Raw genomic sequence first — 13,806 nt, forward strand, 5'->3', positions numbered from 1 at the left:
CCATAACGCTCCATGTTAGTTGTCTTCTTCTCGCCTTTTTTCTTGCGTCCCACCCTCCTTCCCCCTGGCCTGGACAGACCTAGAGGAGTTTGATTGTGACCTCTCTTTCTACCACCTCTATTGCTATAGGTATATGCTCTGCTGTGCATATTTTCCTGGATCAGACTTCAGGTCACCTTCCTCTCCCTTTTTTTTTTATAGAGGTGGATTCTTCCTTTCCAGTATTTCTGGTCTTATTATTAGCTGGGCCTAGCTCACAAATGAGATCTGAGGTAATACACGCCTAGCATTGTGGGATATAATGGGAGCCTCGAGCCGGTGGAACCAACTCTCGAGCTTTAGAGTGGCCGAGTTGGAGCCGAGGTCGGCTCCGAACCCATCCAGCAAGAATGAAGGCGAGATAGACAACTTAACATCAGTAGTTTTATGTTTGGGTTTAGCTCTTCTTGTAGGACGCAGCCCAGGACACTGCCTGGTCCCACTGATGCTGTGTTTTTTGCTTTGGAGAGGGCGGCTCTTACCTGAGCATCTGAGATGTCAGGGGGGCAGCACTCTGCTGGGATAGATATTTGCCCTTTTGGTGGGGAGGGGGGGGGAGTTTGCGCTGAACCTGTCAGCTAGGATGTTGGCAATGTCTGTGTATTCAATGTATTTTTTGTCATTTTGGACTAATTCTGAGCATATCTGGGAATTCCCACCCAGGTTCCTAACATAACTAAAGAAAGCCTTGTGATTATCCTTAATGTCCTGTGCAATTTTTCTCTCGAAGCTGGCCTTAGACGATTTTATGAGTGCCAGTAGTTTTTTGCTAATACTGATCAGAGATGCCTTCCCTTTTTGGGATTTTGCTCTATCATGTAGTAGCTTCCTCCTTCTATTGTATAGTTTGTTTATGGCTGGGGTCCACCAGACAGGACGTCTGCCTTCGGAGGATTGGGTCTTGGTTTTATTTGGGATTGCATGATCCATACATTCCTGAAGGTGTTCACAGAATGCGTTTATAAAGGATTCTTCGGTCTGGGCCATATTTTCCACAGGCCCGGGGGCTTTGCAGGATTCCACCTTGGTTTTGAGGAGTGTGAAATTTGCTTTAGAGAAGTTTTTCACTGTGGTTTTCTGGGCAGGGGGTGGGGTCGGGATGTGAATATCCAGTGAGATTAGTTTATGGTCTGATCTTACCAGTGAGGGATACACTTCTGGTCTGGAGCATAGAGTCCCCATGTTGGTGATGATCAGGCCAGTATGTTTTCCCCTCTTGTGGGAGTGGTAACAAGTTGTTCCATAGCATTTGAGTTTATAAATTCTGGGAACCTTTGGGCTAGGGTGTTGGAGCTAGAGTAATGCTCCCAGTCTATGTTTGGGTAGATGAAGTCACCCAATATAATGGTGTTTGGAGAGACCTTCATATTTTCTAGTGTTCTCAGGAAGGCCGAGTGGGGTTCCTGGGTTTGGGAGGGTGGTCTGTAGCAGGCTATAAAGTGGAAGGCAGTTTTACCCACTGTTAGTTGCACATGGGTACTCTCTGATGCTTCGTGCTGTGCTACCAACCTGGAGGTGTGAGTATCTTTGACGAATATTGATACTCCCCCTTCCTTTTGTGGTTCGGTCCAAGTTTTGGGGCCGAAAAGCATGGTATGAGGTATAACCTGGTAGTGTTGGGGTGCACTCGGGAGCCTTGAACCAGGTTTCTGTTACTGCACAGATATCGATGTTCTCCATGCTCGAGTGCGTGCATCTTGAGGTTTAGACTTCTGGCATTGAGTAGCATTACTCTTAGTTTCTTACACCTTGTGATACCTATGGAGGTGGGTTTGTCTTTTGAGCCTTGCCTAAAAAAGGCACTATGGGGGTAGCAAGAGCCTTTGCCAATATCCGAAAGCCCAGGGGTGACAGGTCCAAGCCGTCCCTAGCGAAGCATCGTGGCTTGTCGAGCATGTCATCCCAGGCTGACAGGCATTGGATCCCCTTTGAATGACACCAATACTTAAGCCAATTGTTGAAATTGATCATCTTGTCTTCATATTGTGGCATCATTCTTGGTGAGGGTAAGATGCTACTCAAGGTCAGGGTCATACTGGCCTGGGCTACATGCTCAGAGAGCTCCTCTATGTCTCTTTTCATGTAGTCCAGGGAGGTACGTCTCAGGTCATTCACACCAGCATGGACAATGACTGAGTCATATTTGTACTTGCCTTGGAGTAACCTGAGTGCTTGTGTTATGTGGCGGATCCTAGCGCCCGACAGGCAGCTCACCGTGACCTTCTCCTTGTTCAGCCTGGTGAGCGGGATGTCGGTGTGCCTAGTGCATATATAGTTGTATTTGTAAGGTTTAGTGTAGGTTTGTAAGGTTTTTGGTGTGCTTGTGTTGTGTGTGTGCTTTTTGGACAGGGGATTTGTTTTGTTTGTTGACTGTCGGGATTGTGGTTTGTCGGGCGTGTGAAGTTAAGTTATGTACTCAGCATAACGTTCCATCTGAGTGAGTAACTTCATTTGTCTGCAACCTGTGGGTATCGGATCCGTCCTCGGATCCGAGCCAGCAGCTTTACCTAGTTAAAGATCTGAGCTCCTAGCTCCTCCCCCTACCCATAATCCCCTGCTACACATCCCCCATCCTCAGATCGAGTTTGCCTATAGAAGCTCCACAAGACCCTCAAAAGAGGCCAGTAACCTACTGCCTAACAGAATGGAGAATCCTCTCCTTGATTAAGAAGCATGAAACTGGTTAGGGGGAATGGAGGGGGGGTTGGTTGCAGACAAATGAAGTTACCCACTTAGATGGAACGTTATGGTGACTACATAACTTCTTTATCTGAAGTGGTTAACTTCATTTGGTCTGCAACCTGTGGGACAGAGTCCCCAGCTACCTAGAAAACCTTGGGCGGCCCTCAAGGAAGAATATTCCGGAGCACCGCGGAGCCAAAGGAAGCCCTACTCCTGGAAATCATATCCAATTTATAATGGGAAATGAATGTATTGAGGGGAGGACCAAGTAACTGCTGAACATATGTTGTCTATAGGGACTCTAGACCAGAACGCTGCAGAGGTAGCTATGGATTGGGTTGAATGAGCATGGATTCCCAAAGGTACCGGTTTGTTCGAAGCTAAATAGGCTTGAATGATGCATTGTGAAATCCAGTTGGCTAATGTTACTTTGGTAATAGGCTTACCTAAAGAAGATTTGGCAAAGGACACAAACAATTGATCAGATTTACGGTTAGTTGCTGTCCTGTGCAAATAAAAATGCAGTTGTCTATGCACATCCAGTTTGTGTAGTGTGTATTCCCCTTTGGAAATTGGTAAAGAACACTGGCAGATTAATAGACTGATTAATATTCGACTCATAGATTCATAGATCGGAGGTTCATAGATTCCAAAGAGGATTACTGGCCTCAAACAGATGCCCTATGCCGACCGTCTCAAAAAACAACAGCTTTACTCCATCGCATATCGCCTACTCAGGGGCGATCTCTGCCTAACATACAAAGCTATGTCAAACTCAGAGCTGTTGGACATGCTCGACTTAAAGAAATCCCAATCCCTCCGAGCTACACACTCTAGGGACCTTAACCTTGTCACCACAATAAACAGAACATGCTGGAGGGATAGATTCCTGTCCCAGAGACTTCCCATACTCTGGAACAGACTACCTATCTATGTCAAACAGAGCTCCTTCAAGAAAAATCTTGATGACTGTATGGGAAATGAGAAATTCACCTCGGGGATCACTTCTGTGGCTCTGCTCGACAGGGGCATAGGAAAATAATTTTCCTGGGTGGCGAAAGCCAGGGTACATTTTTTGGCTAGGCTTGTATGGGCCCTAGGGCCGATAGCCTAGTACCTACCTATGAACCTATGGCTGCCAACTGTACTTTAACCGTAGATGCACTGGCTCCCTGATGAAAGATATGGTACAGAAATTCAAGAATCGTCGGAATAGGGACAGTAAAGGGGTCCAAGCCCCTGTCTTTGGCCCAAATGGAAAAGTGTTTCCATTTACTACAGTAGATTCTTCTGGTAGAAGATTTGTGTGCTGTTACCAGAATGGCTTTCACTGGTGATGAGATACCGGGAGTCCTTGCTATCAGTGGAACTGGATCAACCACGCCGTGAGCTTGAGGTCGCCCAGGTTTGGGGGTTGTAATCCCGCAGAATGAGAAATTAGATCCGGGATGGGATCTAAGATCCAAGGAGAAACTACCCTGTGAGACCGCAGGTAAGGGAACCAGATCTGGCGAGGCCAAAATGGGGCTATGAGGATTATCTTGCTCCCCAACCGATGGGCTTTCTGCAGGAACTTCGTCATGAGCGGAAGCGGGGGGATAAGCATAAAGGAGACCGGGGGGCCAAGCATGAACCAGAGCGTCTCTGGGGCTCTCCCCTAATGGGGGAATTAGAGCGAAATATTCGCTGCACTTTGTGTTTGACGGAGAAACAAAAAGATCGCAGCAAGGTAGACCCCATTTGAGGAAGATCTGTTTCGCTACCAACGGGTTTAGAGACCACTCGTACGGTGTGAGGATCAGGCGACTTAGCTTGTCCACTAGGATGTTGGTCTGGCCCGGAATGTGCGTTGCTACCAGAAAGCGGTTGGTGGAGATCGCCCATTCCCAAACTCTCATGGCCTCTCGGCAAAGGGGATAAGATCTGTTTCCTCCCTGTTTGTTGATGTACCAGACTACAGCCATGTTGTCTGACTGAATTGCAAAAGTTCCCGGAGGAAGAAGGTCTTGTAGGGCTTGCAACGCCAAAAGCACTGCCCTCATCTCCAGGACCTTGATATGCAGGACGGTCTCTGAGGGAGCCCACGTGCCTTGGATGGTTCTGCCCATAGCATGCCCCCCCACCCGAGGCGAGAAGCGCCCGTGGTCAACGTGGCTTGGGACCGAGGCATGACGATCGGTCTCCTCTCTCGTACCTCCTGAGAGTGCAGCCACCACAGAAGGGAGTCCTTGCAAACCCTGCTCAGGGGAATCTGGGTGCTCAAGGGGTGCACCAACAGTGACCATTGGACCTGAAGAGTCAGGATTCTCATGTGCAGCCACGCAAAGGGCGACAGACCGATGGCTGCCGCCATGGAGCCCAAAGCTCTAAGGACTAATTCCGCAGGTGGGGCTGGGGACTGGAGAATTGCCAAAACATGAAGAGACAAACTGCGCAACCTGTCTGTTGTTCGAAAGGCCTTGGAGTGGCGAACATCTATCTTGGCCGCTATAAATTCCAGAACCTACACAGGATGAAGGAATGATTTTTGAAGGTTCACAGTAATACCTAAACGCTGAGTAAGAGCCAGGGTATAATCCCCGGCCCAGCAGAGCTGATGCCTGGTGGAGGCGGTGAGGAGCCAGTCGTCCAGGTACGGAAAGACCCGAATGCCCTGAAGTCTCAGGTGGGCTATGACCACCGCCATGACCTTGGAGAACACCCTGGGGGCTGAGGTGAGGCTGAACGGAAGAGCCCTGAACTGAAAGTAATTGGTTCCAAGCCGGAAGCGGAGGAACCTCCTGGATCGTCTGTCCATTAGAATGTGGTAGTACGCATCCTTAAGGTCTATGGAGCACATCCAGTCGTTCTCCCGTAGGAAGGGGAGAATAGATTGCAGAGTAACCATCCGGAATTTCTCTTTGGGAATGAACAGGTTTAGAGATGAGAGGTCTAGTATAGGCCTCAGTTCCCCCATCTTTTTTGGCACTAAAAAGAACCTGGAGTAATTTCCCAATCCGGACTGGCCTGGGGGGACGTGCTGGATGGCTCTTTTTTCTAATAGCTTCGAAATTTCCAAAACTACCGCCTCCCTTTGATCGGGTGGGACATCGGGGCGGCGTTTCATAGGAGGGGGAAGACTCAGAAATGGGATGGAATAACCTCTGGATATAATTTGGAGCACCCATCAGTCCGTAGTAATGGACTCCCAATTTTGGAGGTGCTCCGACAGAGAGGGACAGCCGGGTAAGCCCTCAAACTTTGGACCAGCGTGTTGCAGACGGTCTTACCAAAGAGCGTAGAACCGTCAAAGGGTGCGTTAGCGAAGGACGCCTTGAAGGGTTCCGCAAAATCTCAAAGGCGGAGCCAGGCATGGCGCAGCAGAGCGATGCCTGCTCCGCTGGCTCTAGCTGCTCCCTCCGTGGCATGGGAGAGTAGACGCATAGATGTGTTAGTAACAGATTTCAGAGTGGCCATGCAAGTCGAGAAGGTGCGTTTGTCCTCGGCCGCCATGGACGCCGAGGGGGCTCCAGCGTATTCCTTAATCAAGTCTCGCTGGAGTCTGATAACGTGTGCCATATAGTTCAGCGCCCTCACAGAGAAGGTAGCTGAAGCAAACATCCGCTTTCCAATGCGGTCCAACGTCTGAGATTCCTTATCTGGAGGGTGGACCAAGGAACTCTCCTGTGCTAGTTCCTTCTTGGTGCCAGCCGCCACCACCATGGCATCCACTGGAGAACCTTTAGAGCAAGCCAGCCTATCAGAAGGGGGACTAAATATCTTGTCTGGCCTTCTGGGAATTGGCTCCACAGTGTCCGGTTCCTTCCAAACCCTGGTGGTGATTAAGTCCACCAGGGGGTCAGCCGGGGGGGACACCGAAAAAGTAGATGGGTCTGCATCGAACGCATCCAGAAACACAGACTCATCCGAGGAAGGTTTTTGGGCAGACCACCCTCCTCTGATTTGCAACATTTCCATGATGTCTCCAAAGGAGACAATCTCAGGGGGTGACCTTGGGGAACCTTCCCCTTCCTCCAAATCTGTGTCCTCTGTGAGGGACTCAGGGGAGTCCAGGTGCCTCCTTTTGCACTTCCGTTTGTGAGGAACCTCCTCGGTGGGGCTATCCGAGGAGGTCTCACCCACGGGGTCTTGTTCCTCTAAGGGGACCAACTAGAGCACTGATGCAGGCTGTCCCTGTGGCCGGATGACAGGCCCAAATGCGCAGGGATGACTGATGGATCCGCAGCCCGGACCAGGGATCTGGAAGTCCTTGACAGCACCCTCTCCACTACATCAAACGCCGAGGGCGAACCACTCTACCCTGGCTCCGAGAGCAGCCCCCTCGGCGCCGATGTAGGGATCGGCGTCGGAGCCAAAGCAGTCGGACCCGAGAGGGAAGTGTGCTCCGACCTAAATGGCACCGACCTAAATGGCACCGAAGACACCGTTCCCCCCCACAGATCCGACGCTTGGCTCTCGGCCCCGAGAGCTAGGATCCGACACGCTCGAGGGCATAGTCGGCGTCGAAGTAACCAAGACTGTCGGCGCCGATGGATCCCCGGGTCCGAAAAAGAAAGGATCCGAAGACTCCGAAACCTGATACCGGGTCGGAGAAGGAGCGATCGGGGTAAAGAAAGGGGCCGAGCTCCCCCCCCCCCGGAGGGCGGGGGGGTTGAAGCACCCCATCTGCATTTGAGTCTGAAGAAATGACGCATCATACAGTCCAAATCAGCGTCTGTCAAGCTTCTGGTGGATTTGGAGGAGGTCACCAATGCGGGCCTGGAGGGCCGCCTCGAGGACCTCGAGGGAGACCGGTACTCCTCTTCCGGCTCCAAGGAAAAGCAAGGAGAATGGAGCCGAGAATAAGGAGAACCAGAGGCCCTCTTAGCGGGAATAGCTACCTTAGCTGGCGGGCCGAGGGATGAGACTCAGCCCGCCTTTTATGCATATGCCGGTCCTTATCTCTCCTCTTCTCTTTAGAAGAGGAAGAAGAGTCCCCCTCACCCTGAGATACAGAGGGAGTTTGAGTCCCCAACAAGGGAGGGGGGGTCGGAAGGCACTGAAGCAGCAGCCGCGACCGGTGCCTTAGAGGGAGAGGAGGAAGAAGAATCTGGGGGCAACAATCCCACCAGGATTAGCTTGTTCCTCTTATCCCTGTTAGCCCGGGGGTTGAAAGCCGCACAGACCTGGCAGCTGGTGGATAAATGGGCCACCCCCAGGCAAATAACGCACTGAGTGTGGCCATCGGCTGGGGACAGCTTATGACCACATTCAGTGCACTTAGAAAAAATGGCTTTAGGCCCTTCAGCCATCAGACTACACACACACACACACTAGGGGGAGGGTTGAAAATAAATTTGAAGAAAAATTACCACAAAAATGTTAAGCTAAGTATACTAGTCGGTAAAGGGGGCTAAACCATACACACACAATACAGAAAATCCTGAGAAAAAAACGAGTTTAAAAGTTTTTATAAACTAGAAATCTCTCACCCACGCCAAGAGCTCGTCTCTAGAAGCTGCTATAAGCCGCGGCAAACTAGATCTGAGAATGGGGGGTGTGTAGCAGGGGATTATGGGTAGGGGGAGGAGCTAGGAGCTCAGATCTTTAGCTAGGTAAAGCTGCCGGCTCGGATCCGAGGACGGTTCCGATACCCACAGGTTGCAGACCAAATGAAGTTAACCACTTCAGATCTTTCGGTTTTGTGGTGTCGGTGATTTTGTTGTCGGTGTTTTTGCATGTCGGTGTTTTCAGGTAGACTCTATATAGATAAGTATGTGTATGTATATATATATATACATATATATATATATATATATATATATATATATACGTATATATATATATATATATATATATATATATATATATATATATATATATATACACACACACACATACACACACACATATACATACAAACATATATGCACATACATATACATACACGCACACATACTTGCTCATGTGTGTGTAAATGTATATAACACACCCACACAACAAAGTGAAAATGATGAGCCAAGTAAAACCAACTGAAAACCAAAAAACATTAACTGCTACAATGGAGTTTGTAACAGATGAATTTATGAAAGGTGAAATTATCTTCATAATTTAGATATGCTTCTACCCATAAACTATTTAAAATACAAGTCTCTGCCACTGAACTGACAGCATATACAATAGTAGTTTACTTACCTATAACTTCAGTTTTGAGGTCTTTAATGTAAGACCATATTACTGGAGACATGTATTCTGTTATTCCAGATTCTGTTAATGAAACAAAAAATGTGCAATGTAAGGCCATACTACTTGATAAATGCATCCTGTTACTCTAAAGTCTGTTAATGAAACAAAGTATCATCAATGTTTCAGAACAACAGTACACACCTGTCTAAATCTACTACTACTACTTCAGATCATATTATGCTACAACGTCCATGTAATGAAGACAAATGAGCAGCAGTAAGACTGAAGGTAAAATACTGCAGCTTCTAAATAAGGGTTTCACAAACTGTGCAAAGTACTCCGCAAAGCATGAATTGCAAATCCTGCAAAAGAATACCATCTGTACTTCATTGTACCATGAGGGATGATTTCCAGCCTCTATATAAATGCTTCACTCATACAGTACTCTGGAGACTACGAACTATAACCCTTCAACAGTTTAAGTTTCAGTATACTGCACCCCAAAGCATATGGATATACCTATCAACCTGAAATCTGGACAAAGCCTGATAAAATGAGGGGACAAAGGTCCAAAAATAGGAACAGATTTTAAATATTCCTCTTATAAACTTAGAAAGTTAGTAGATTAACAGGGTTTGTCTTAACATACATTTTCTGAAGGATTTGAGGTCTGAAACTCAAATGTATATCATTATTTAATTACTTCAATCCACATCCCAGTGATTTGCCAGAAAAACTCAAATTTTGTGAGGAATAGACCAAAAATATGAGGCAAAAATTTGGACATTCTGCAAAAATCTGGACAACTGAGAGGTATGCATATGGGGTATAGCCCCTGAAGGAGGTTTCAGAAATACAGCAAATCAGCATTGGTATGTAACCCTATCATAATAGAATGTAAATGACATATAATCAATCACAGGTTTCAGTCAACGTGTAACATACTCAGGAAGGTACAGACTGTAGGTCTGCAGATGGGTGACATTCACATAAAGCATCTGAGAGGGAAAGGGCTAACATCTCTGCATAACAGTTTCATTCATATTGTAATCTGCCTTAGAATGATATAGTGAAACTCTTTCATATACATTTTACTGAAATGCAGCATACACTAAAGCTGCCACCTTAACTTGAGATGAAGCAAACTTTTAAAAGCCACTGGCCTGAGGCCTTCACTATACAAACTACATCAGGAGAGCCAATGTAATGTCTTAGAAAAAGTTCTTCCTGCACTTTAAGAACAATAAAAGCCTACTATGTGAATACATTAAGGACAGCAAATTACAGCAGCAAAAACAAAAAATGGTAATGTTCACTTTGGAATCCTGGCAACAGTTTTACATGAAGTAAATAAAGAAGTTATGTACTCACCACAACATTCCGTCTAAGTTATTACCTCTCATTTGTTCGGTGGGTTCGGATCCGAGGTCCGACTTGGCTGCATACTAAAGTTCTAGGATCCAAAATCTGAGCTCCTTCCCTACCCATAATGCTCCACTCCCCCACATCCCTCAGATCGAGTTTGCAGCACAAATATGCATAATCTTATCATACAACTGCATATATACCACACAAAGAACCAGAAAAAGTCAGAAAGGAATACTTTAGGAGCTTAAACAGCAAAGAAGTATTTATATATATTTATATACATCTTCACTAGATCCTACAAAAAGATATGGGGATGGAGGGAGGGAAGTTGAAGAAAAAATGAGAGGCAACAACTCAGATGGAACATTATAGTGAGTACATAACTTCTTTATCTGATATTGCATTCATTTGTTCTTCAACCTGTGGGACAGAGTCGCCAGCTACAGAAGAACTTGGGAGGCCCTCATGGGAGGATATTCCAGAGCACAGCAGAACCAAAGACAGCACTGTTCCAGGAAATAATGTCCAACTTCTAATGAGATATAAAGGTATGATGGTTTGACCAGGTAGCGGCTGCACAAATCTCACCAATGGAAAGTTTAGACCAGGAAGCTCGCAATGCGAAGGTCGCTGAAGTGTATATCTGCTTACCAAACGTGTCCAAAGCCCTTGGCTCCCTGTTAGGAGGGAATGGACGGTGGAGCTTTTCTGAGCCAGCTCATTTTTGGTGGCTGCTGCTATGACCATGGCATCAACGGGAACACCTTTAGTCCAGTGGACTTGGTCTGACAGGGCGCTAAGGATTTGTCAGGTCATTTTGAGATGGGTTCCACTGTGTCTGGCTCCTTCCATCCCTGCGCAACACAAGGTCAATAAGAGGATCCGCGGGGGGGGGGGGGGCCAAGAAGTAGATGGGTCTGCCCCAAAAGCTTCCAGAAACACAGATTCCTCTGGGTTAGGGTTTTGGGAAGACCAACCACCTTTTTTGGCAAAGGGTCTCCATGATTTCCCCAAAGGAGAGATCCTCAGGTGGTGACCTAGGGGACCCTTTCCCTTCATCGAGATCGGTTTCTTCAGTGAGGGATTCCAAAGGGGAATCCAAGTGTCTCCTTCTGCACTGCCATTTCTGAGAGACCTCCTCAGTGGGATACACCAGGGAGGTATCAGAAGACTCTGGGTATTACACAGGGAAAACAGTCCTTCTAGGTAGGCTGTCCTGGAGGTGAGAGAATAGATGGCTCAGACACAAAAATTGCTATAGGTGGACCAGGCTCTGAAGCAGGTAGAGTCAAGGCTCTTCTGGGAGCAGAGGGAACTCTCTCCACCATCTCAAATGCAGAGGGAGATTGAGACACCGGACAATCCCACTGGAGAGGATGCTGTTGACTGGGAAGCTCCATGAATCCCCACTGCCCCCAGATCTGAGTGAGGAGTCAGAGCTGAGCTATCAAGAGCAGAAGCCCTGAGGGGAAGAGACAGCTCCAAAAACTTCATGGCTGATGTCAATCCCTTGGAACCAATGCCAAAGCTATGGCTCTGAAAGCTTCTCTGCTCTGAAACAGTCAGAGCCAGGCGAGTCAGGGAGACCATCAGAGTCAAGGTAACTGTACTTGTTGGCTCCGATGTCTTGACTCTAGGTAAGTTCGGGCCCGATAACCCTGAAACTGGGGGTCGGATGGGAGAAGGAGATCAGAGCAAAGAAAGGGAAGTGGCTCATGGATTCAGAGGCCAACGGAGCAGGCAAGATCCCCAGCTACATTTGTGCCTTCAGGAATTTCACCATCATGCTGTCTAACTCAGCTTTGGAGAGGCTGCCAGAAGACCTAGCAGAAGAAGCAACAGATGGGTGTCTGGGAACTGGTCTGGGGGTGGCTGAAGAAGAGGGGACTTAGGCCTCCAGGCAACCAGCTCAGGGGAAAACCTACAACACCAGCACTGAGTGGAGGTCTGAACAACGATAGGAGCCAGGCTAGTCGAATCAGACGGCTTAGAGGACTTAGCAGGAGGTTCGCCGGATTGGCGGGACCTGCTGTGAGACCTTTTGCATTCTTTGTGCTTCTTAAAAGGGGGGTTGAGCCCCTGAAGTGAAAGGTGTTGCAGCAGAAGAAGCCATGGAAGGAAGGAGGTCCTTCAGGATCAACCAGTTCTTCCTATCAATCAACGCTCGCTAGTTAAAAAAAAACACATATGGAGCAGAAAGAGTCTAAGTGAGCAGCCCCAAGATAAACAACACACTCCGAGTGGGCATCGGAGAGAGGAATCTTGTGCCTTCATGACACACATTTTTTTTAAAACCTGCAGGCTTGGGGTGAGGCATACCACAATAAAACAAGATAAACTAGAAGGCAAAAACACAAACTAACACTCAAACCACAGAAACTCTAAGAAAAGAGAAGTGCGAATTCTAAAAGGAAACTTCTACTATTTTTTTTTTTTTTTTATGTAAAGGATAGGATAAAAAAAGAAAAGAATATTAGCTAGAAAGGGATAACAAGGAAACCACTAACAGCAGATCAACAACCAGCTACAAAGGATTGCATTACCAAGAAGAAAGACTATAGCAGTAAATAGGAAGAAAAAAAGGAAGTGAAAAGGCTTAATAAACCCACTGAAACACGAGGAGCTCAGACAAATGCAATCCCAATGCTTGACAGAAGTGCAGCAATTGAGATCTAAGGGATGTGGGGGAGCTGAACATTATGGGTAGGGGAGGAGTTCAGATTTCAGATCGTAGAGTTTTAGTATGCGGCCGAGTCGGATCCAATCCTCGGATCTGAGCCCAGAGGTTGAAGAACAAATGAAAGCAACAACGTCAGCTCTACTGTTGACTTTTAAAATTTTGAATTATGAAGACAAGAACTTGTTTATGTAGCAATGTCCAAGTCATGTTGGCGTGTGGATATCGATTCTTGCACTTACAAAAAAATATAATGAGGTGTTGTGCAGCTCTCCCTTGAATACCAGAAAGTACAGTTGTGTACCTACCATAAATGCAGATGTTCGAGTGTATTCACTGTTGCAGTCATTACAATTGGGTTATCCTGCTGGCAGACTACCCGCAGTCGGCCGGAGTTCCAAAGTCTAGGTCCGGCGTTGGCTGCTGTCGCCTCCTCCCTAACACCAGTGCGCCAGGGGTATAAAAGATGCAGCTAACGCCATTTTCTTCAGTTTTTCTTGCCCCAGATGTCAGGTGCCCCTAAACAGGTAGGCTAAATTATGCCAATAAGCATGCATACACAAAAAACAACTTTTCCTTCATCTACAAGCAAATACACCACATAGGTTGTATAGAATAGAGAAGTACAGATAAGCCCCAGCAAGGAAAAGGGTGATGATGGGAGGGTAACCCGGACTGCAACAGTGAATACACTCAAACATCTACATTTATGGTAGGTACACAACTGTACTATGTTCATTGTGTTTCACTGTTGCAGTCATTACAATTGGGTTGAATCCCAAAGCTAAGGTTGGGAGGCTGGCTAAATAGGATTAGGAGAGGTTATCAGGCCATGCAGAACTGCAGTGGCAAAGCCTGCCCTGGATTTAGAGTAG

At 47.2% G+C, this 13,806-nt stretch overlaps 1 protein-coding gene across 1 annotated transcript in view; it reads right to left on the reverse strand.

The window, feature by feature from the left end:
* LOC122816149 (hexosaminidase D-like) overlaps positions 1-13,806 on the reverse strand; it is a 922,622-nt gene that overhangs the window by 566,209 nt on the left and 342,607 nt on the right. The window contains exon 7 of the mRNA XM_044088904.1: positions 8,896-8,967. Within this exon, the coding sequence (XP_043944839.1) occupies positions 8,896-8,967 (72 nt within the window). The remainder of the gene's footprint in view (positions 1-8,895; positions 8,968-13,806) is intronic.

This window comes from Protopterus annectens, chromosome 12.part0 (genome assembly GCF_019279795.1).
Source record: "Protopterus annectens isolate FY-2018-M chromosome 12.part0, PAN1.0, whole genome shotgun sequence".
Classification (NCBI taxonomy): Eukaryota; Metazoa; Chordata; order Ceratodontiformes; family Protopteridae; genus Protopterus; species Protopterus annectens.